General features: G+C 42.4%; 1 protein-coding gene across 1 annotated transcript in view; it reads right to left on the bottom strand.

Moving 5' to 3' along the window:
- PRCP (prolylcarboxypeptidase) overlaps window positions 1-21615 on the bottom strand; it is a 514316-nt gene that overhangs the window by 270276 nt on the left and 222425 nt on the right. Inside the window, exon 4 of the mRNA XM_069639880.1 lies at window positions 11496-11677. Coding sequence (XP_069495981.1) covers window positions 11496-11677 — 182 coding nt within the window. The remainder of the gene's footprint in view (window positions 1-11495; window positions 11678-21615) is intronic.

Here is a 21615-nt window from a genome sequence, read left to right as displayed (position 1 = left end):
CCCATAGCTCTGCAGTCAACCAAGGCCAAAATGGAGTAGGCTGTTTTGTCCAGGAGAGTTCAAGGATGGAATAGACGTGGAGCAAACATCTCTCTCCTGAAGCCTTGCTCCAGCTAGGATCGGGAGCTGGCATTTCCCGAACGCTGAGGAGGGGCTAGAGGGCATTCTCTAACCAGGTGTTTATCCGAGGCACAGTACATGCATAACCCCGTATGAATCCTTATCCTCTCTTGCGGGGATATGGGTCCACGGAAGGCTCCTACTGCATAGGTTCTGGTTCAGTAGCTGACCCTGGATTATTGTCAGTTTTGGAGGTAGTCTCGAAGGATAACTTCGGGGGGGTTACTTTGGATTTCTTCTTCTCTGCCTTTCTTTCCTGGATACGAAAATCTATTTGCATGGCAAGGTCCATAAGAGCCTGGAATGAGCTTGGGCGAGTCACTCTGGCCAACTCATGTTTGATCTCCTCATTCAGTCCCCTTCTGAACAGAGTAAAACTTGCTTCAGGAGACCAGTCAGCTTCCTTGGCCAATTGCTTGAATCGGGTTACATACGTAAGCATATCCTGGGATCCCTGTTGAAAGTCTAGCAGGCGCTCCTGCGCACTATAGACCTGCTCTGGGCAGTCAAACATGGTTTTAAGGGCTTGTATGAAACCGTCGTAATCATCCAGGAGGGCATCACCAGAATTGACCAAGGGCGTAGCCCAGGTTAGAGCATTTCCGGAAAGGTGTGAAATTATGAAGCCCACCTTAGCCCTGGGAGTTGAAAAGTAGTAGGGCTTAAAAGTAAAATGAACCAAACAAGAATCGAGGAATCCACGAAGGGTTTTTGCTGACCCATCGTATTTGTCAACAATGCCGCCCAGCAATACACTTTCCTTTGTTGCAGAATCACGGGATAGAACTAATTGTTTGAGAGCAGCGTTTTCCGCTTTTAAATGTTGTGCCTCGGTTGTTAGTTCTTGCATGCCACGAGATCCTGTACAGCCGCTTCAATGTCGACTTCGAGTTCGGTCGTTTGTCGTCTCAAACTGTCACGGAATTCCCCCTTTCTCAACTGGGAGCGATCCTTGCAGGATTTCTTGGGTGGCGTCTTCTTGCGCACGGACCTGGTCTTGTATAAGCCCGCGCGAGCCTCTTCTGACTCCAGCGTGCGTTCAGAGTTCCAGGATTGAGATACTCTGGGATCCAGGAACGAAGAAGGTGCGCACACGGGGCACAAGTCCAGGAAACAAGGAAGAATGAAGAGGGGTATGGGAATGGAATTAGGAGGTCCAGGAACAAGGATAAGAGAGTAGTGAACTACGGAGCACACGTCTAGTTGCTGCTTGCAATAGCATTGAGACGCGCGGGGGCGCGGCCTATTTGTAAAATACGCTACGTCTGACGTAAAGACAGAGGAAGGCGTTCCACGTTAGACGGCCATGTTGGAAGTATCAAGGAGTACAAGCCCCGTTGTGATAAGGACCATGAAGTCCAAAAGGGCCGCATTCTGTGGGTCATGACACAGGCTCGGAAATCATAAATGGAAATGACAAGCAAAAGTGACCAAATGCTGTGGTGAGTCTGGGTGTTGGATCACTCTCATAACTTATACCAACATGTACGGTGTGGTCGCCCCATTGTGGTATGCTTGGGAGGAAGAAAATCACAGTATATACATATTCCAAATCCGGCTTATACTATGTGTCTTCGCTTCACGAAGGCAACACTCAATGCTATGGAAAGCATTACATGTGTACTGCCCTTGTTAACTGCCATAGAGGCAATAGATAAAATGTACAGTAGGGGGAAGCACGGAACCAGCCTCCTAGTGTATTTATAGAACAGAGGCATATTCAACGTAATGAAAACCATTCCATGTGATGTCCCATAGTTAACAGCCACGGAGGCACTAAATAAAAGAACAAGAAAACTGCCTCTTAATATAATCAGTACCGGTTAATGGAATAACTCGTCGTACGCGTGATCAACAGACCGAGGTTGTATTATTCCGGTCAAAGACAGGTCTTAACTGGCACAAGAAGACCACAAACACTCCAGCCGCCCAGTCGCAGCTGGCTCTGGTCGCAATGTTTAATCGGTCTTCATGGTTCCCACGCGCATAGCGAGCCATGACTACCATCAGCCGTTTTGATGTGGGCAACGTCGTTGCTACGGACGCCGTGGGTTTTAAGTGTGGTTTGAAAAGGTAAGCATCTCAAGCATACTGAGAGTCGCAGTGTTGTGAAGTACAATGATCGCATACTCGAGGTAGAGTATGCCCATGCACGAGTGGGAGGAAAGCCTGCCACAGGCTTCAAGGGCACTAAACTACAGGAACAACCAATGAGGTCTCGCTTTTGAGTGCAAGGCTAACAATGAACTAGTGTCCCCATGGGGACACGAGATACTGCACGGAACATAACAAGGTCATCCCCGGTGATTATAGGAACAATCACCCTATCAAATAACCGCATGAGTGTGGGGGCACAACTGCAAACTAAATAGGGATATTTATCCGGGGGGTGCCCCCATGGAAAATACACTTCGTAAGGTGTCTCATATGGACAGTCACCTGTGTATTAATGTTGAGAGAGTTCTATTCCGGAAGTCTAAACCGGACCCACTACCTTTGGACGAACTTAGAGGATTGCTCTCTCCACAAGGTACAATTAGTATGAATGCTTCATTAGCTGACAGAAATGAGACAATCAGTGGGCAAGATCAGTAGTGTGCCGGTAAGTGTAAAAATAGTTAAAAGTCAGCACTTAGTGGATCGAATGTAGCCCCCTTAGGGGCCAGGACCCACAGCTCAAGTGTATTAGGGACAACATTGGTGACACAAATTGGTTCACTAGCGACTTCAAACATTCTTCTTACTAATAAAGCAGTGTAGAGCATGCTAATGAAAGTGAGAGACCCCCCAATACTGCTGGCAAATCACCCAACAGAGTCAATAAAAGTACATCCCAGGAGGGAATGAGAACAAGACCAAGTGAGAGTGCGATTAAAGGCTTTTATCTAAAATTAGGGCAAGCAGAATCTACTCTGCTCACGCCGAGAGCGCTCTGCAGAAAACAGGTTACAGTCTACTTTTATACATGAATATCGTCATCAGGTTGTGGGAAGGCCTCGGGGGCACATGAATACTTGGGATTGGCTACTAAGAGTGGGCACCTATAGGTGCCATAGGGTCAGAGATGGCTGGTTGGTCCACAGGCACGTGATGAGATGACATGGTGTTCGGGGTCAATCGTTCAGCTGGGCTCATCGGCCTGGTATTTCATGTCGATTCTTTGTGTGTTCTTTGAAATCCTACCTTCGCAACATTTGCCCTTGTGGACAAACATTCTCATCCATTCAGAACTCTGACCTGCTCGTCCGGTGGCAAGGCCTGCATCTTAACACTTGTGAAAACAGGGTTCCAAGAAAGGTTTATTTATTGCTAGTCATGAATTAACCATTCCACATCAAAGGTATTGCTCCCTTTATTCAAACATATTTAGGAATATATTGGCTAGGGGGTAGAGCTCAAGGGGTCAGTGTATGGTCGGAGGTGTCCATTATGTACCAACAAGGGGAATTCAGAATATATGGCTGGGATGACCAGGTCACAAAAAGGTGCATATCATGATAAGCATACATTTCATTGTGGCGGTTCAGTGATCTAATGTCCAAACATCACTAACTCTCAGTTGACACCCAGATGGACTGGGACGGATCGAGGCCTCTGTTGCAGTCTGGTTACATATTAAACAATAACTCGGGGTCTTTCAGAACACAATTTCACATACTGCTCTTAGCTCGTGGCTGGCTGTTTAATACTTAAATCACACAGGTCTAAAGCATATTTTTATCTTCATTTAACTAGGCACTCATTATAACAAAAAGGGAAACACAGGTTTCATTGAGAAGCAATTGAGAACTAAACATGTCTTAAACTCGAAATTCCCTTATACATACACGTGCAAATCACAGCAAGGGGTCTATGGGAGTGCCTTTAGCTGGGGGCACAGCTAACTAGGAGTGATTTGCCTCTGTATTATGTTTGTATGACACACTACATGTATTCACAGTCAGCTTCGACAAAAATGAGGTAGCATGGTGTTAGTACGTACAGATTTATATTTGGTTAAACATTGTAATGTTGCAATTAGTGTTATGAGCTTTTCAGAATCATAGGTCGACATACATTGTGCTTTCAACATAACAGGGTGGCAAAGGAACTTCCAGTTACACACGTATATGCATTTACATAGTTTACTCATAGGCCTTCTTAGTTTATCATTAGGTTTGTACGCTTTTGCACAAGAAGAAAAGCGCGCTTAGTTTTATCCATGTCAGAGGAAAAATAAGCTCACGGGCTTAAGGGTCTTTTTCAACGGTTGGTTTTGCCCTAGAAGGCACAGGGATTATGTTTTTATGGCCAGGTTTATAGAGGCAAATAGCTCTTGCTTTGACCCTTCCTCTGGGTTGCATTAGAACCAGCGAAGGGAGTCGGGTGGAAAATGGGTGGAAAATGATACAGTGTGGATTCTGTTGCATTCTCGCATCCAGCCTTCTCATGGGAACCGAGCAGTTGTGGAGACGGCACAGGGGAAGAGATAGGGGGAGGAACTTGCTTACTGAGCGCGCTTAACGGGAGGGCTGCAGGCTGGAGTGGAACCTCCATAGTCGTTTAACTTTGCAAAATGGAGTCAGTGGATTACAAACTGGAGTCTTATTCACCTCTGGTTTTGTTATAAAGTATGAACATGAGGGGATGGTAGCTTCTAGGGACATTCCCGTACGAAAGGGTTGGCGGTTCCTAAAGGTGGTCCTGCACGAGTGCTCCGGGGCCCTGTACCCAAAGCAGCCGTGGCTGGGCCTACCCAGGAAGTGCAGGAATGAGGGGGGGGGGGGGGTTTAAAATGGCCCCTCCTTCCACTCACTATGATGGACATACAAAGCAAACCTGCAATTAACTCATGCCCCAGTATTGAAACATTGATCATAAAACAATGAACATGAATTGGTTCACTAGCAGTTAAAAAGAGTCTTATTAATCATAAGCCGGTGCTGAACCTTCGATAGTGGACTTACACTATAACCTGCAGTTGACATTTGAATCATACCCCATATCTAACATGACATGTGTAGTCATAAGAGCATTATAATGTCTCTGTAAGCCACAGTCAACCTGCTCAATCTACTTGAAAGTTCTGATGTCTCAGTTCCTTCAGACAAAACACATTAGGTCAAACTCATTGTTCAAACCCATAGGGCTCAGTGAGTCCAACAGGTCCACCCACAAAATTTCTCTCTAACAGTTTGCGTTGGCTATCGCCTCCCCTACTGCCCATTGTCATCTGTTTAAGGATCACGCACTTGAGCTGAGAAATCGTGTGCCGGGCTTCAAGGAAGTGCATAGATACCGGACACTTTGGATTTTTGGTCCTAAATTTTGACTTGTGTTCTGTCCATCTTGTCTTAACCTTCCTGGTGGTCATACCCATGTAATATTATCCACATGGGCACTTAGGGCATAGATCACTTTATTTGAATCACAAGTACATGAATGCTTCAGCAGAATTGGTTCCCCCCCCCCCCCCCCCCCGAGTGTGGATGTGAAATACTATTTCCTAGAATAATGTTTCCACAGTGTTGAAAGTTGTGGCATGGAATCGTCCCTTTGAATTGACTTTTGGTTTATGGCTGAAGAACCTCTGCTTTTACCAAATTGTTGCGTAAAGACATGCTGTTCCTGTACACGAATGTAGGTGGTTTTTGAAACCGCTGTTGGAGTTGGGGATGCATTGCCAGCATCGCCCAATTTTTTTGTATTATCTTCTTGATCCTCCTGCTTTGTGTTGTGTGCGTAGTAACAGGGACAAAGGATTCCATCGTCTTAGGTGGTTTTGGAGTGAGGAGTGTCTCTATCAATCCGGCTGACATTCTGACCAACTTCAGAGATGAGTGTTGGATTATAGCCCCTAGCCATGAACTTAGTCTGCAGCCAGAGGGATCGACGTTCATACTCTGAATCCACAGAGATGTTTCTGTGGTAACATAGAAATTAACTGAGTGGAAGGCTGTCGATTGTTCTTTGTAACTGAAAACTTTTCGCCAATAAAAGGCTATTTTGGTCAGTTTTTTTAGTATAAATGTGTGTTGTCCCTTTCTAGGGAGGCGACTATTTACCATCTAAAAGTCCAAATGGAAAGCTTGTATAAAGAGATTGGATGGATTCCCGCATTGAGGGGCGACTATGACAAATCGAAGAAGGGTCTGTCTAAACGGATAAATCTATGGGACTGGCTGGAGAACTACGAACACCTGAGTGAACTCACAAAATATCAATTTGTATGATATAGACTATATGCATACTTGAAACCACAGCTGTACATGAACTTGAGTCCCTCCAACAGGCTCAGAAGCTTTCTCCTTTTGCTGCGTCTCGAATGTCTTCCGGTGTTAGCCAATAAATGGATTGATAACCATCTGGATCCACTCAAGATATACTGTCATCTGTGTAAAAACATCTCTACTAACGAAACGGCTATGCACTTACTTACAGCTTGTCCGACTTTGGCCAAAACCTACGAACTATACTATGGAAATCTGGTTCACAACATGGAGCATATAGAAGAACCTTGGGTTTGGTACCGCAGTCTAAACTCGATCTGCACAAAAATTCAAATAGCTATGTAAAGCATATGGCTGAGTTTCGAAAAATCTGAGTATTGCCATCTAGTACATACAACACCGTAATGCTATAATAGTCTACTGGGTCAAGTATGTCGGGCTCCCTAATATAATACGACTTGTAATTAACAATATCTTGAAGCCCTACCAGTGCACGATATTAGATCTTGAGAATTCGATCTAAATTAAATTGAATCTTCTTGGTTGGACAATGGGATGGCCGTGACCCTGAGTAATGAAAGGAAATACACCCTCGGTTTATGTACTGAACAGAAATTGACGGATTCCTCTGCTTCCCGCTACTGTGAATCTGTATTCTTAAGTTAATTCTTAAGTTAATTGATTTTCTTGTAAATTCCATGCGCAGAATAATCAGTTTTAAATGAGGTCTCCGCCTTCCCTATTTTCTCTGATCCCACCCTGTTTTATATGTTATCTCTTATTTTATCTTTTATATCTCATTTTACTTTAGTTCATATTCTTTTCATTTATTTTTATTTTCTCTATGTATATAAGAAATATGTGTAAAGTTTATACTTAAACTGTATCACATTATTAAATTAAATAAAAAATAAATGTGTGTTTCTAGGGACTGGTCCTTTGTATAGATCACCACGTCGAGGAAATGTATAATCGTTTCACTCGTCTCAGAAGTGAATTTGATTCTTGGGTGTATCTCGTTCATCATTGTGAAGAAGTCCTGCAGATCTTCCCGAGGGCCAGTCCAGATGCCAAAAATATCATCAATGTATCTCACGTTGTTGGAGATCCCTCATCCATCTAGGTGAGGTCAGCACATGCTCATGCGCTAGATAGTACATGCAAGTATTGGCATAGCATGGTGCCATTGTGGCTCCCATGCTTGTATCCTAAGTCTGAAGAAAGAAACGTTCTTGAAATTTCAACATCCTCTATCCCATCCTTGTGTACAATATTCCTATAGAGTGACGTCACATCCATAGTAAAGAGTATATCTCTTCCTTTTACAAACTGCACACTTTTGAGCTTCTGCAGGAAATGCATTGCATCTCCGACATAGGTAATAGTGTCCTTGATCAGAGGTTGTAAAATTTTGTCGAGGTACTGTGCCAAGGGTTCCAGGAGACTCAGTGGCTGCGATGATGGGCCGGCCCGGTGGTTTGTTCAGTCTCTTATGGATTTTTGGAAGTATATACATAACCGGCATGATCGGGTGTTTGTTCTCCAAGAAGCAGCAAGTTTTTTCGGATATCACTTCTCTCTCTTCAGCTTCATCTAAGACTTCCTGGATAAGAGCTTGCACCCTCTCAGTGGGATTGAATGATATTTCCTTGTATGTTTCTCCATCATTCAGCGGATGTTCAATTTCGTCCTCCTTATCCATGAGCACTAAGGCTCCGTTTTTGTCGGCTGGTTTAAAGATAATCCCCTTATTATCCAGTAAGTTCTTCACTGACTATCGTTCCCAGACTGTAAAGTTCCCATGCGCTTTAGATTTGAAGTCTAGTCTTTTGAGGTCCTGTAGGACAGTCTTCTCGAACACCTTTAGAACATGGTTCTGGATTCGTGGGTTGAATGTACTCTTTGGATTCAGTTCAAGGAACCTATGTGGTTCATCGTCCATAACATCATCATCCAGCGAGTTAAAAAAAAAAAAAAAACATAAGCCTTAGTTTCCTCATCAGTCTGAAGAAATCAATCTTTTCCCGAAGTAGTGTATGGTTATTGCGTGGGAAGAAGGAAAGACCCTTTGTTAAAACCTGTAGTTCCAATTTAGACAGGGGGTAAGATGAAATATTCACCACTATGGTGTCTTCATCCTTTTTTTCCTCTGGTGTTTTTTCTTCTTTCCTCTTCGGATAGGCCTTTGTCTAAAAAATGATTTTGCAGCTGCAGTGTCAGCTACCTCCGGTGTAGAGATTATTTCAGAGCTTGTACGTGGGACAACCTCGAGCTCGGTGCTGGATGTATCTGATGATGCACCCTCCGTCGTCGAGGTTCCTTGTTTCGGGGTCCGACCTTAGTAAGGTTTATTAGGACGCTGGCCGTAATACTCCTGCCAACTATATACTATATCTAGTTTATATTCATGGGTGTCTTCTGAATTTTCAGATTTATTTCACCTCCAACTCCTGTTAGTAGCTTGCCACTTTATGGTTGGTCTCCTCCAAGTTTTGTTTCAGCTGGTCTGGGGTAAAGCGTTTACTCAAGCACCAGGACTGGATAGCAGCGAAGCACTCAGGAATGGTAGTGGAAGTAGCAAGTGGGTCAGAGGAAAGTTTGAACAAGAGTTGGGTGTCATCTGCATAACACTGGACCCTGGGGTTGGGGGGAGAAAGTAGAAACAAGGTGAGCAAGTGGGGCAAGATAGACTTTAGGGCCAGAGTGAGAGGTTGGAGCCCCTGTGATGCCACAGGTAGAGATAGAGGTGGGAGAGGAGAAAGAGCCAAGATCTCCCGTGAGCAATGGTCGGTGAGGCTGGAGGTGAGCCAGTCCAGTGCCCGCTGCGAGATAGCAAGGGTATCATGGGGTCTTTTTATGCTGATGGAGTGGTTGACCATATCAAATGCAGAGGAGAGGTTGAGTAGAATGAGAACAGCAGGAGATTTGGAATACATAGATGCAAGCAGTTCTTCACAGGTGCTCAGGAGAGCAGTTTTTGTGCATCTGGATGCTCATAATCCAGATTAATGGTTGAGTAGGCAACCAACCAGCTCAGTATACGGCGTCAGTTGTGGGAGGACCAATTTCTCCAGGAGTTTACTAAGGAAGGGTATGATAGAGATGGGGGGCGATAGTTAGCCAGACAGGACGAGTTTGCAGAAGGCTTTTTTAGGAGAGGGCGCAGAAGAGTGCTTCAGGGAAGAAGGGAAAGACCCAATAGCAAGAGGGGGGATTGCAGAAATCAGTAAGTGCAGGGGTAAGGGAGCCAATGTTGTCCTTAATAGTTCTGGAAGGAAAGGGAGGGGGCGGTTTGGAGGAGACCCTCATAGAGCGGACAACCCTACAGACATCGTCCGATGGGATAGGAGAGAATGAGGAGTGGAAGGCAGAGGGAGGATGGGAGGCTAGGGGTCGCAGGGGCATGGGACGGAGGAGCGGGGCAGTGGGTGGATGAATTGATTAATCTTTAAAATGCCAATCTGTAAGCCACTAACTTTCAACACCGATGGGATTAGGCACTCTCGCCAGAAAAAAAGAAGCTTTGCTGCCTTGCCAAGAGTCCCGGTCAAACATTTGTTAGATTCCAAAGTCTGGCTGATCCCTGGCCTGTTCACAGGACTTGCATTGGATACTTCTGATTAATAGCTTGCTTCTGGGAAAACGTTCTTACAAGCCTAGAAAAGCAGGGCAAAGTAGCTGTAGTGCCCAAGCCCTTCTCCAATCAAGAGGGCAGGAAGACCTTGCCAGCCCAAACTAAAGGGCTGTCAAAAAGGTATCAGCAGAAGAGTTCCTTGAAGCCAGTCGTTTCTGCCTTTAGGTGCTGGGATATTTTTAAAAAAAGCTAGCGGCTGAAAGTGGCACCAACCCAGTTTATACTCTGAAAAATGCTGCACATAGAACTTATTCATTTGGAAGCTATGTCCAAGAAGACGCTAAGGGCCAGTGCAAAATCATCATCCCGACTTTGATCCCATTCAAATGCTAGCTTCAATTCAAAACAAATTTGGAAAAAAGTATTTTTAAGCATCGTTCAGAGTGCTCCGCTCATGGTGACTCGGGAACACAGAACCTGTGTTACATCCATCTCATAGCAGAAAATGCTTGAAAGAACAGTAATTTGAATAAATGAGAATCACAAGAACCAATTAAGGAACCAGACTAAACTAATTTGAGTATCTCACATCCTGCCTCCAACTTCTCCCACCTTTTCAACTCCTAAAGCCATTCTCTCCGAGAGTTCCCATTGGGCCAATCATATGAACGAGAACCTACTCTGTCACAACTCGCAAAGTGCTTCCACTCAAGAGAACTGAACTATTGTTGTCAGTAGCAAGATAATACACATTTACTATTGCACCTTTGTTTGGACTTTAGGTTGGTCTCCGGATTGGTTTTGCAGCTTGCTTGCTGCTGCTTGTATACCATGGCATCTCTACTGGGGTTAAAACTTCAGCTTGCTCAAAGCTATCAAAAAGGGAGAGCGAAGATGACCTATGGGAATGTTGATTGGAAGTTTCGAGATCAGAGGTATCGAGAAAGCCCAGGATGAGCATATTAAGTTTCTATCTTCTCCTCCTCTTCCACTCCTTGGCTGAGCTCCTCACATATGTCAATTAATAAACCAGCATAACATTTAAGTAATACACATGTGACCAATATCTTCTCTTGAATACTCCGAGACCATGAATAATGTCCCATTTTGTGTTGTAAAATAAGAAATGAGGGACATTACAATCTAGATATTAAGAGTACACACCACAAATAACTGCATGCTACAAAAAATGTACTTCGTGGTGTAGTCTTTTATCCAAAGAAGTCACATTTGCATTCGAGGCTGACTGCTATACACATTACTTCCTGGCAACCTTGTCAGGAATTTGGAAATCATAAATATATTCTTAAAGAACTTTTAGGAGAAATCTGAGAAAACAGTGAAATCAAATTCATTGCAATATGTAAAATCCTTTTATGTATTGAGCATTAGTGGAAGAGTTTGCATGAAGGAAAAACAAAGCACAGGCCTGTGAACATTACACTGTGCTTACACATTGCAATTAATTTTGACTGTTTTCTCATATTTCCCCTAAACGTTCTTTGAAAATACATTCACACTTGATTCATAAAGAGGTCCTTCCAGAAATTACAACCTGCCCATTCCCAAAAAAGCAATTTATTTTCACGTACCCGACTACCACATCTGGATATTTCATCCGAAGCCACGCTGCCAGCATACCTCCATATGATCCACCAATTGCAATGACAGCGCTATCTTTTGCTCCAGGTATTGTAGCTTTTAGATACCGGATCAGCACGGCAAAATCTGCCAGGGCCTGTTCAGATGTCAAATAATTTAAGCGTTTGGAATCCTGAAGAATGAGAGAAAAAGGGATTTTAATATCTGGAAATGACTTGCTATGGATAGTAAGGTCTGTGGCTGCAACATGTAGTTGCAGTGACTCACCGCAAAACAGAGGCGGAGGCAAATGGCTAGTGCAGAAGAGTCGGTCTTTTTTTGCAACGTTTCCCTTACCATCCCTCTTTCCATTTCAGAAAACGCACCGCCCTACTTTACCCGTGGGACATGTGAAGCATCCATGAGCCCGAAGCATGCTGGGCTCCCAACAAAGTGAGCACATGTTTGCACTAGAAACCAGTGCACCACTAGACCAAACGATTTTCCTTCCTCCAAACCAGTCTGCCTAAGAGCTATAACACATGTAGCCTGTAATACCTGTAATAAAGGCATGCATGTAATTTTATTACAATACATGGCAGCCTGCAAGATCTCTGGAAATAATTTCCGATTACAGGCTAGTTGTGACATCACAACTGCTCTGTAATCAGTTGTATGCTTCAGTTGTGACATCAAAATAACTGCTGCTTGAACCAGCAAAGAGCAGAATTTCAGCTATCACCGTAGCACTTAACGCCGTGACAAGCTTTTCTTCAAATTCCTTGTTTGTGCAACAGTTTTCTATGACACTTTACAGCCAGTCATTGGCAAGGAACTGTTTATAGTAGAATGTTTAATTTGTGCAATGTTTAATTTGTGGTTTAACACATTTGAGGAAGAACCTGCAAGTTTCTGCTTTTTTCAAAAGCACAAAATCAAAAACGGGTTATTGATGTATTTTCGCAAACTATTTTTCTGCAACACTTTAGGAGCTGCATATTTTTTAATTCTAAAAGATTCTACTTTGATTAAATTGATGAGCAAATGAAAGGCCTCTACCCTTAGATTAAGTGAGAGGCTAGGTACTATAAGGAATTGTGTGTGGCCATGTATTATAAAGAATAAAATATCCCCTGCCGGCCCGTACACAAAATGATATTGCATGTCACCTCGGAGTTCTGTGAGTCTATTTGGTCACAGACCGCCTGTGACATGCAAAATTCTTATAACATCCGGTAGGGGGTACTTTATCCCATATATCATAGGCTACTTGTGACATCACTACTGAACTGTAATAAGAAAATGACCTTACTATTGCCCTATAATCAGTTACTATGCTTCAGTTTTTACATCAAAATGACTGCCGATTGAGCCAGCACAGAGCAGAATATTAGCTGTCACTTCCACAACTAATTAATGCCGATACACGCTTTTCAAATTCCTTTATTGTAAATTTCTGTGACACTTTAAACTACATGTAGAAAACCCAAGGCTGACCTTGGGAAGCCGTGTGCTCACGTATTGCTAAATCTTCGCTGTAATTTCTATAAACGAATCGGCAAACCTTTCTTAAAATGGTCATTGCATCATTCATATATGTAAACCATAATTCATAGTTTTCCATAAAAACAAATGTATTTGTACATTAATATACATCATATTCTGATACAAGGTAGGCATTCCAAGAGTGACAGTCTGTTGCACCTCTATTGTACGCTTTGGAAATACCCCAATGAGGAAAGGGGGCAAACAGCAGTAACAGGGATGTTTCCATTCTGCTGTGCATATAAGCTAATAGTATTTTGGTAACATAATGACCACAGACCATTACAGTTGACATAATAAAACTGTGATAAATCGGTTCTATGCTTGAATCAATAATGTAAAATGGGCTTGGTGCTCATTTTTTATTTTTCTACATACCCACGCTAACATTAAAATGTTTGCAACATTGAAGCATACATACTTACCCGGTCATAAGGCATCCAGAGAAAAATTTGATCATGTAATGTTATTACGGTAAGGAGAATTGTAAATTTAAGTGTGAACTGCAATGAATCAGGGTCATTGCTATGATTGCTATAGACATTTATTAAAGTAAAAAGAGGGTTGGGAAAAGAACTCTCGCTCTATCGCTATGAGGGATTTCCCTGCCTCAACTAAACTAAAGGATGTCAGTGTCAGAATGTCCATAAATAAAGAGTTCTCTGTCCTGTGTCCAAAATCCTAACCTGGCCCTTCTACACTAAACTCAATATAACATGCAAAGGTATATAGTATTTGAAATGGCCATCTGTAGCTTTTTCCAATGTTCCAACACAATGCTCCAAAGGTGCAAACAAAATACACAGATTATCAGAGTTCCACAACTCTCAGAAGGATGGAGAGGGGGACCACCTTCCCCTGAGTTTCCCAGCTTCCTCAAAGATCACAAGCAGTTATTTTTCTCTGGAAATGCATGTTATCCAATCCAGGGGGTATGACTCCCTTCCCTTGGGTTTCACACACTCAAGGGGGTCCTTTTCCCTTCTCCTTGATTTCCACACTTTGATCACCTTTTTAGCCCAGGGGATATGGATCCCTTCCCCTGGGCTTTCACCTTTCAAGAGGCTCTCTTCCTCTTCTTGAATTTCAGTCTATTTGTAATTGGGTGCTGGTCCTAGACTCACAATCAGATTGCCTGGTATACTCTCCTGCCACGGCTTTCTCTACATGCAACAATTCAATTCACTCAGGAATTGGGTCGCGACTCCTTTTCCTTCATCTCATATTCAAATGTATTCGGCATCCCAGCTCTCTTGCCCAGGTACACCCTGTGAATGTCTCTGCCTTTGCTTGGCATGCACTATACGATGTGAAGCGCCCAGTGTCCCAATTCCCTGCTCTGGGCTCACCAGTGTCGTCTGGGTGCTTCGGCGTTCTCCACGATCTTCGATCTCTCCAGTGGGGCACCTCCTCCTTCTGCCAGCGTCCCGTCTTCACTACGGTACTCGCTGTGCTTGGGCCTCCTCTTCACAGCGTCTCCTGCTGTCAGCCTTCGTGCGGCGTACCTGCTTCCCTTCTGCTGCTCATGCCGGTGCCGGTAGGAGCTCCTCTGCACCTGCTGTCACTGACTTCCTTCTTGCTGCCCAGCCTGTGTCAGGTAAAGTGGAACTAAATATTCTTCGAGTTGTTGGTGTTTTAAACGTCCGTGCACCTATCGAACCGTTCCAACCACTAGAGAATGACTATCTGCAACCTTGGTGCTCTGCATTACTCGTTTGTTCTTCCTTGTCTCAAATCAAAGTTTTTTTATGGCCCTCATGTGTTGCAGCACCCGCAGTTTGTGCTTTCCAATGGTGCTGCCACATACCACTTTTTACATGGGCACGTCAATACATAAACCACACGTGTAGTATTACATGTAATTCTAGACATAATCTTAACATCAGAGGCCAATACTGGATGGTAATAGCTAGTAGTACTAATGGTGTGTTTCAAACCAGTGGTATTCCTGTTGAGCCAACATGTACTTTGTGTTTTTGCAACTGGCTTCATGAAACTAGACACCAAATTGTCTTGGTGTGATGTAGATTTCCGGAAGGTAATGTTAATTTTGTCTCCCAAAATAGCATTAGGGTCATGGTACAATTTTAGCACATGCCAATGCTTATTGACAATGTGGGGAATGTTTTTAGAGCCATTACCCCAAGTCAAGATGAGACGAGTGTCATTAACTTCATCAGTTTGCTCTATGATGTTTGATTTGCGAATATATATTTATTTATTTTCATTGAAAACACTGTTAAAAGGGATGTTATGGTTACAAGTAAATCTGAAAACCCCAGAAATTCGCCAGTTATGGTAAACTAAGCAACCATAACTCGCTCCACCACTGTGCACTATTAAGACTAACAACCAGGACATGAAAGATGACATCACATATCTGAGCCACTTGGTTTTTGCTTACTGTCATGATTAGGGCTGTTTTTACTGACAATGAGAATTTCCAAAATGTAAAAAGTGCTATATCTCTACACTAACCTTTTCAATATTCTTAAGGTACTTTCCTTAGAATTTAATCTGAGTTCATAATGCACATACTTGGGGCAATAAGCAGGCCTTAAACACACAATTTGTGAACATTATGATTAACTCATGTTATTGTCATTTTTGGGTGCTGTTTCTTTCTTCCTTACTTTAGTTTCCCTGTATGTGCCTCCAATTAAAATGCCTTGAGCGTTTTTATATGTATTTTTTCTAACAAGTGTGTGGTAAGTTTTTCAATGTTTACCTATTAGTAGTACAAGGGGTCCCCTTTCCTCATGAAGTAAATTTGACAGGTGGGAACGCCCCCTTTGTGTCTTTAGTCCCGCCCTCTTGATATGATTTTGATATCAATTTCAAGGTCTAAAATTGATGTCAAATGTATATTTTTATAGGAAGTGTGTTTTCATATGTTTTGATATGAAAAGAGTAGCATTTATATCAGTTTGATACAAAGCTTATATTAAAATGATTTTAATATGGGAGTGTGCATGTGCGCCGTTGCTTGGTCAAGGGCATAGTGAGTTAGCCAGCAAGTGTGAGGTTTTGGTGACGCTTTGATGATGTGAGAGTGGGTTGTGGCCTTGATGGTATGACATCCTGATTTTATATAAAGCTGGAGGGGATTTATTTTGATAAGCCTTTGAATAATTTTATATAAACTTTACATTATTTCTAAAAAAAATGTGATCTCAAAATTATCAGATTTTTTTAATATCAAAATTCCTGAAAATGAATAGAAAAAATGTTTGATAAATTATCTCAGACTTTTTTTTAATATCAACATTTTAAAAAAATTGAAAGGAAAAATGTTTGATATCAAAATTAGATCGGAATTTTTTATATAAAAATTTACAAAACTGGTATCACTTTTTATATCATAATTGCATAAATTTGACATCAAAATTATATCGGATTTGTAGAAAGGGCTGAAAGGTGACGTCAATTTTATAACAGATTTGCTATAAATGCTTGAATACATTTGATAAACCTGAATACATGTCATATAAACTTTATCTAATTTTAATAGAACATTTGATTGAAAGGGTCGGCGTAAGGCTAGGGTGACACAGGGGTGGGCTTTAGAACCCGGATGTATAGCTTTTTGCAACAGGGTAGAACATAGCACTTTGAGATAACCAAGGGCTATTCAGAAAAGGGGGCGACTATGATTAGCTATAGATAGGATGTGGGGAAAACGCCTCGAGGAAGTCCCGGGGGTTCCGAGGCTAGTTCTACCCCATAATGTTTCATGGATAATGATGATCTGGAGCTTGATCAGGACTTGTGACGGACCGTGAGACCAGAGAGCTCTGTAAAAACATGGCTACACTTTCTGTTGACAGCAAGCAGTCACTTACTGTTACGGCTATGGGGGAGTCTGTTGGAGATTGCATACAAACATTAAGGAGCATGTGCCCATAACAATGGCTAATGTGCGGATTGCAACATGGAATGGCGAGGACATAATTATGGCGCAAACAGCATTCGATGCGGGCGCTGAAGACAGTGGAATGAATCTATGGTTTTGCAGGCGGTCGCGGCAACAACGCCAAAAACGAAGTATGCCCTACTGTCCCATCCGAAAAAATGGGGTGCGAAACGGCAAGGGTATCGGACGGCGTGCTATCCGGTAAGTATGTTTTAAAACGATCATGTGTATTTTGTAGGGCATAAGAAGTAGCCATATTTAAAACTGTGCATATTTGTTTTGTTTTCAGCCTTTAACCGATAAAGTGGACAGCATTGAGGACAACCAGGATGTAACAGAGACCATCAATATTTACTGCGTTTGCAGTTCAAGCCAAATAAAAAACTCAGGGGCTTCTGAAAATGTCCTGTGTGTTTCGCTAACAGAAACTGATAGCAAAGAAAATTATACGGGTTATAGCGGCTGTGACCTGGACCGTAATTATTGGATCTCGAAGGTTTTACAGCCATTGTTGTGAAATCATGTTTAAAACAACATTTCACAGATTGTGCTCAGAGCACAAAATTGGTGACCGCTGACAGGATACTCAGGAATGTTTCGAAAAAGCTTACAAGGATAATTTGCTACGTAAAATATGTCACATGCTGAGATCTAAATGCCTCGTAGAAGTTATGTGCTCGAAAGCAGGTGCTAATACAACTAAGGGCTATCCAGGGGCAGAGCGATGTGTATCTGAAACATTGTGGGTGATACAAACAGTGAACAGCCCCCCTTTTGAAACTGAAGCAATTTAGACGGGGCTACTTTGTATTAGAATTATTATTGAGAAAACAGTTTGTAAATGGGGGGATAAAGTATATCAAAGATAGTCTGGTAGAGCAATGTGCATGAAACCCCGTAAAATTACCTACGAGGCCTGAGACTTTAGATGTTTTCATATGTCTCGGGACGATAGCTCAAGGGCAACATACTCGCCTTGGAAGCAAGACGACACAGAGCACCACAGGTTCGATCCCCGGGTCTGCGCTTAAGAACCTCTGGGTATTAAGCGCGTTATAAATTACCTATCATATCACGTATTTGCGCTTGTTTGCAGGAAATAAAAAATGAACATCTGCTGAAAAGTGATCAATTTAATGTGAAACCAGCTACTATATGTCCAAGGCTGCTGAGTTACCAACAGTGATATACAGAAGGAAATGTAACAATCTTTTATACATCGCAAGCATATGCGTCAACAGCAATCACCCACTAATGAACAACTACTGGCAAAAACATCACAAAATAGGTCACTGCGTTTTAAGATCGCCCGTCGGGTCCTCATTGTAGGTAAATGTGGCCAACATGCAACAAAGTTTTCGATGTGTTAAAGGCCACTGGTAGTTTGAGAGGGAGCTTTATGAATATACTTATTGATGCAGTGAGAGACAGGCTGTGCATGAAGTAATTGATGATACAAATTTGTATCCGAGAAGATCGTTGTGCAACAGGCGATAACTCAAGTTATTTAATGTGAATAAAAACACATGTTTTAAATATGAATACAAATCTGCTGTTTTATAAAACCTGGTTCCGTCTTTTTATGTTGAACAGTTACGGAAGCCAAACACGCCCTGTATAAAAAAAGGTATAAATATATGACAAAGATGTCAAGAGTTTATAACGAATGCGAAGATAAAGTCATTTGAAAACCGTATTCTATAGCGAGATTAAAACCAGTCTCTAAAAGTTGATGTCCACAAGCACAACATAGCTGATGGCACCTAATTAACAAGTGATTTGTTATTATACAGATAGTAAATAGGACCACGTAATAAAGAACAAGACCGTTTTTATGAATTGTAAAAATATTTTATTTATAAAAAAGAAACTTAATACAGAAAGAAAAAATACTTATGTAAAAACATTTTAATGTAGTAGAAAAATAGCAGAAAGCTCAGACATTCAGCTTGAAGGGACACAGCACAATTACAACTGCAGAAGTGCTGTGAAAAAGCGAAGGGCTCGTAGAGGTTCTTGTTAAATTATTTAATAGCCATAGGGTTAACCCGCCTGCTGCCAGTGTTCCTTTACCAAACACAACCCTGAGCGTCTTTTGTAGACCGACAGTGTTCATTTGCCACATTTTTCTATTGCGCACTATACACGGATGTGTGACGACGATAGACTGTCGGGTGCCACATGCATCTCCCTGTACAAACAAAGGATTGCACCAGATCTTTTAAACTGTCGAAATGTATCTGGGCCGTGTGGTTAACATTTGAAGTTCTACCTTTTACTTTCATGTTGACTGTTCCTAGGGATGTGCGATAGGTGTATGTTTTGGGCCCGCAGATATGAACTCCACAACGTATTCTTCAGGAGCTAGCTCAGAAGTCCCATTTCCTAGATAATTTACGGTGGCCGGGTTGACATGCTCGGGGCAGCTGACAAAAATAATGCTATCGGTATCGTGGTACAGAATCCATGCTTGTAAATGCTCCATTAAAGCAAACATTTTTAAGCGGGCGTGAGTGGTTGTGAACGCTGCTATGAATTTGTGTTGTCTGAAGTTGTTGGGTATTCTATGGCGTTGCTCCAACACAGACAAACTGGTTGATCGTCTATGAACACACAGCTGCTCACGTCATAAGAAATATCAAATAGATAAGACGGGAAACACAATGGGCTCTGTAATAAAGGTTGTATTGGGCAAATTAACTATTTGCGCAAACTTACCCCACAAGGAATTAAGTCATAATTTTGCCAACAGCCGACGAGCGGGGTTGTCCTCAATGTGCTCCATACGCAAGCGTATGCCCGGATGTTTCTAATAATCATCAATGTAAGCCTGTTTAGTAGCATCGTCCAAACACTCCACAGGAAAGACTAGGGCTTCTCGTTTCTGCTGTAGGAACATGGAAACATATTCAGAGAAGAGCTTGAGGGTGACTGTTTTAAAATGCCATATTTTATATATGTGCCCTAGGCAAAATCCCCGATTCAGAGCCGACTGTATCGAGATTGTACACCAAGTCTTGCTCAAACCTCGCTCCCCATCCGTGTGTTCGCAACAGGCCCGTTTTGTCTCAACGCATGTGCGGCAAAGAAGAAGCATTAGTTTACTGTCGCATCTATAGGGTAACACTGGTATGTAGAGGCACCGGGATGGATAGATCTTGCCTCTGATTAGACCAAAATATTGGTCTATTTCGCCAAAATTGTTACAGATGATCTCGGTAGTCTCACAGAGTAAGATTTGTCATTATTTATAGAGGGTTAAAGACTGGTAAAATCTAGATAGTGTATTTGCTCACCTTCTGAGACTCGGTGGTGTAGCTTTAAAGCATTTGCGCTGCTACCGTATTGCGCATCTCGGGGGTTTAGCAGTACCAGCAGATTAATCTCTTTAAGAAAACGGCACACAACAGGATTGTTTTGTACCAGCATGCGCCATTCGTGTTCCCCCTAGTGACGACGCAAACATCCAGATTGCCTAGAAAAGTTGGTTTCAGCAGAGTACATCTATACAGCTGTTCTTAAGTAGTGCCTGTTAAAGTGTTAAAACCCCTGGTGGGGTAGCAATCAGGAAAGCCATGATAAAAGCAGCAGGTAAATTCATAGGCTGTTACCACTCTTTGAACCACCGCATAACCATCCAACCAATACTGCCCGTAGCGTTTTTCACCAGCGCCAGTTAGGACGTGCTTTATAGAGACGTTCTCTGTTTTTGAGATGTATAAGAGCCACTGAATAGCCGGCATGGAATGACCTTTTTGCTGGCCATGATACGAATCATGGGGCAACAGCGAGATTGTTTCGGGTTTTAGATATAGTAGTCTGTAGTTCAGCATACATCTACCCAGTGTGATATTTTGAAAATGGTCTATGTATGACATGTGTATTCGCTTTATAGGTGTTTCAGAACGAGTCATTTGAATGATGCCGTCCCAAAACAAATTACAAGCTTGTCAAAAAATGCTCACATCTTGACAGTAGGCCCTCAACTCTCGGCAAAAGTTAAACACGCCGTGTTTATTCACCTTGTACCAGGCCATAAAGTGGTCTTTCTCGCTAGGCATCATCCGGGGGTGGGAATAGGCCTATATAATGTTGGTTAGCAGCTGTGTTAAAAAGATAGGGAAAGAAACCCTTTGTACCGGGAACGCTAAAAGCTATAGGAAGCTTGCCGAGTTTCGGGGGCAAAAATTTCAAGGAATCAAAGCATATTTGTAGGCGCACCACAAAGATGGCCATTAGCTTAGCACCTTGGGTGATGTTTTATTTAAACCTTTTCTCGAACTAACTGACTCAACAAAAAGTATGACTAATTTGGAATTAGGGGCTAGAAAGGTATAACCCACAAATTTAATTGTTACAAAGGTGTTTGTAAAAGTAGCCACACAAGCGTCCTCTGTACATTTCCAATAACTACCCCTGTTAGATGTCAGGGATAGATATAGTTCCGTTGGTGGGTTACATTTTCTTTGCGGACCTTCATGTTGTATATAATGTCAGTGGTTTTATTTTGCTGTCTGCCGGCCGTCATTTAGCACAGGTGTGCAGCCGTGTTCACAATAGAAACTTTGCACACTCTGCAAAACATACCAACATAGTTGAGACTCTCGGGAAGACATTTTTGTTCAATGCGTGGCTCACACCCGACCGCCCCCAATGCCGCTTTTTTAATGTGT

This window comes from Ambystoma mexicanum, chromosome 7q, assembly GCF_040938575.1.
Source record: "Ambystoma mexicanum isolate Mex_15411 chromosome 7q, UKY_AmexF1_1, whole genome shotgun sequence".
Lineage (NCBI taxonomy): Eukaryota > Metazoa > Chordata > Amphibia > Caudata > Ambystomatidae > Ambystoma > Ambystoma mexicanum.
The sequence above is the reverse complement of the archived record's forward strand: the minus strand, read 5'-3'. Positions and strand labels throughout refer to the sequence as shown.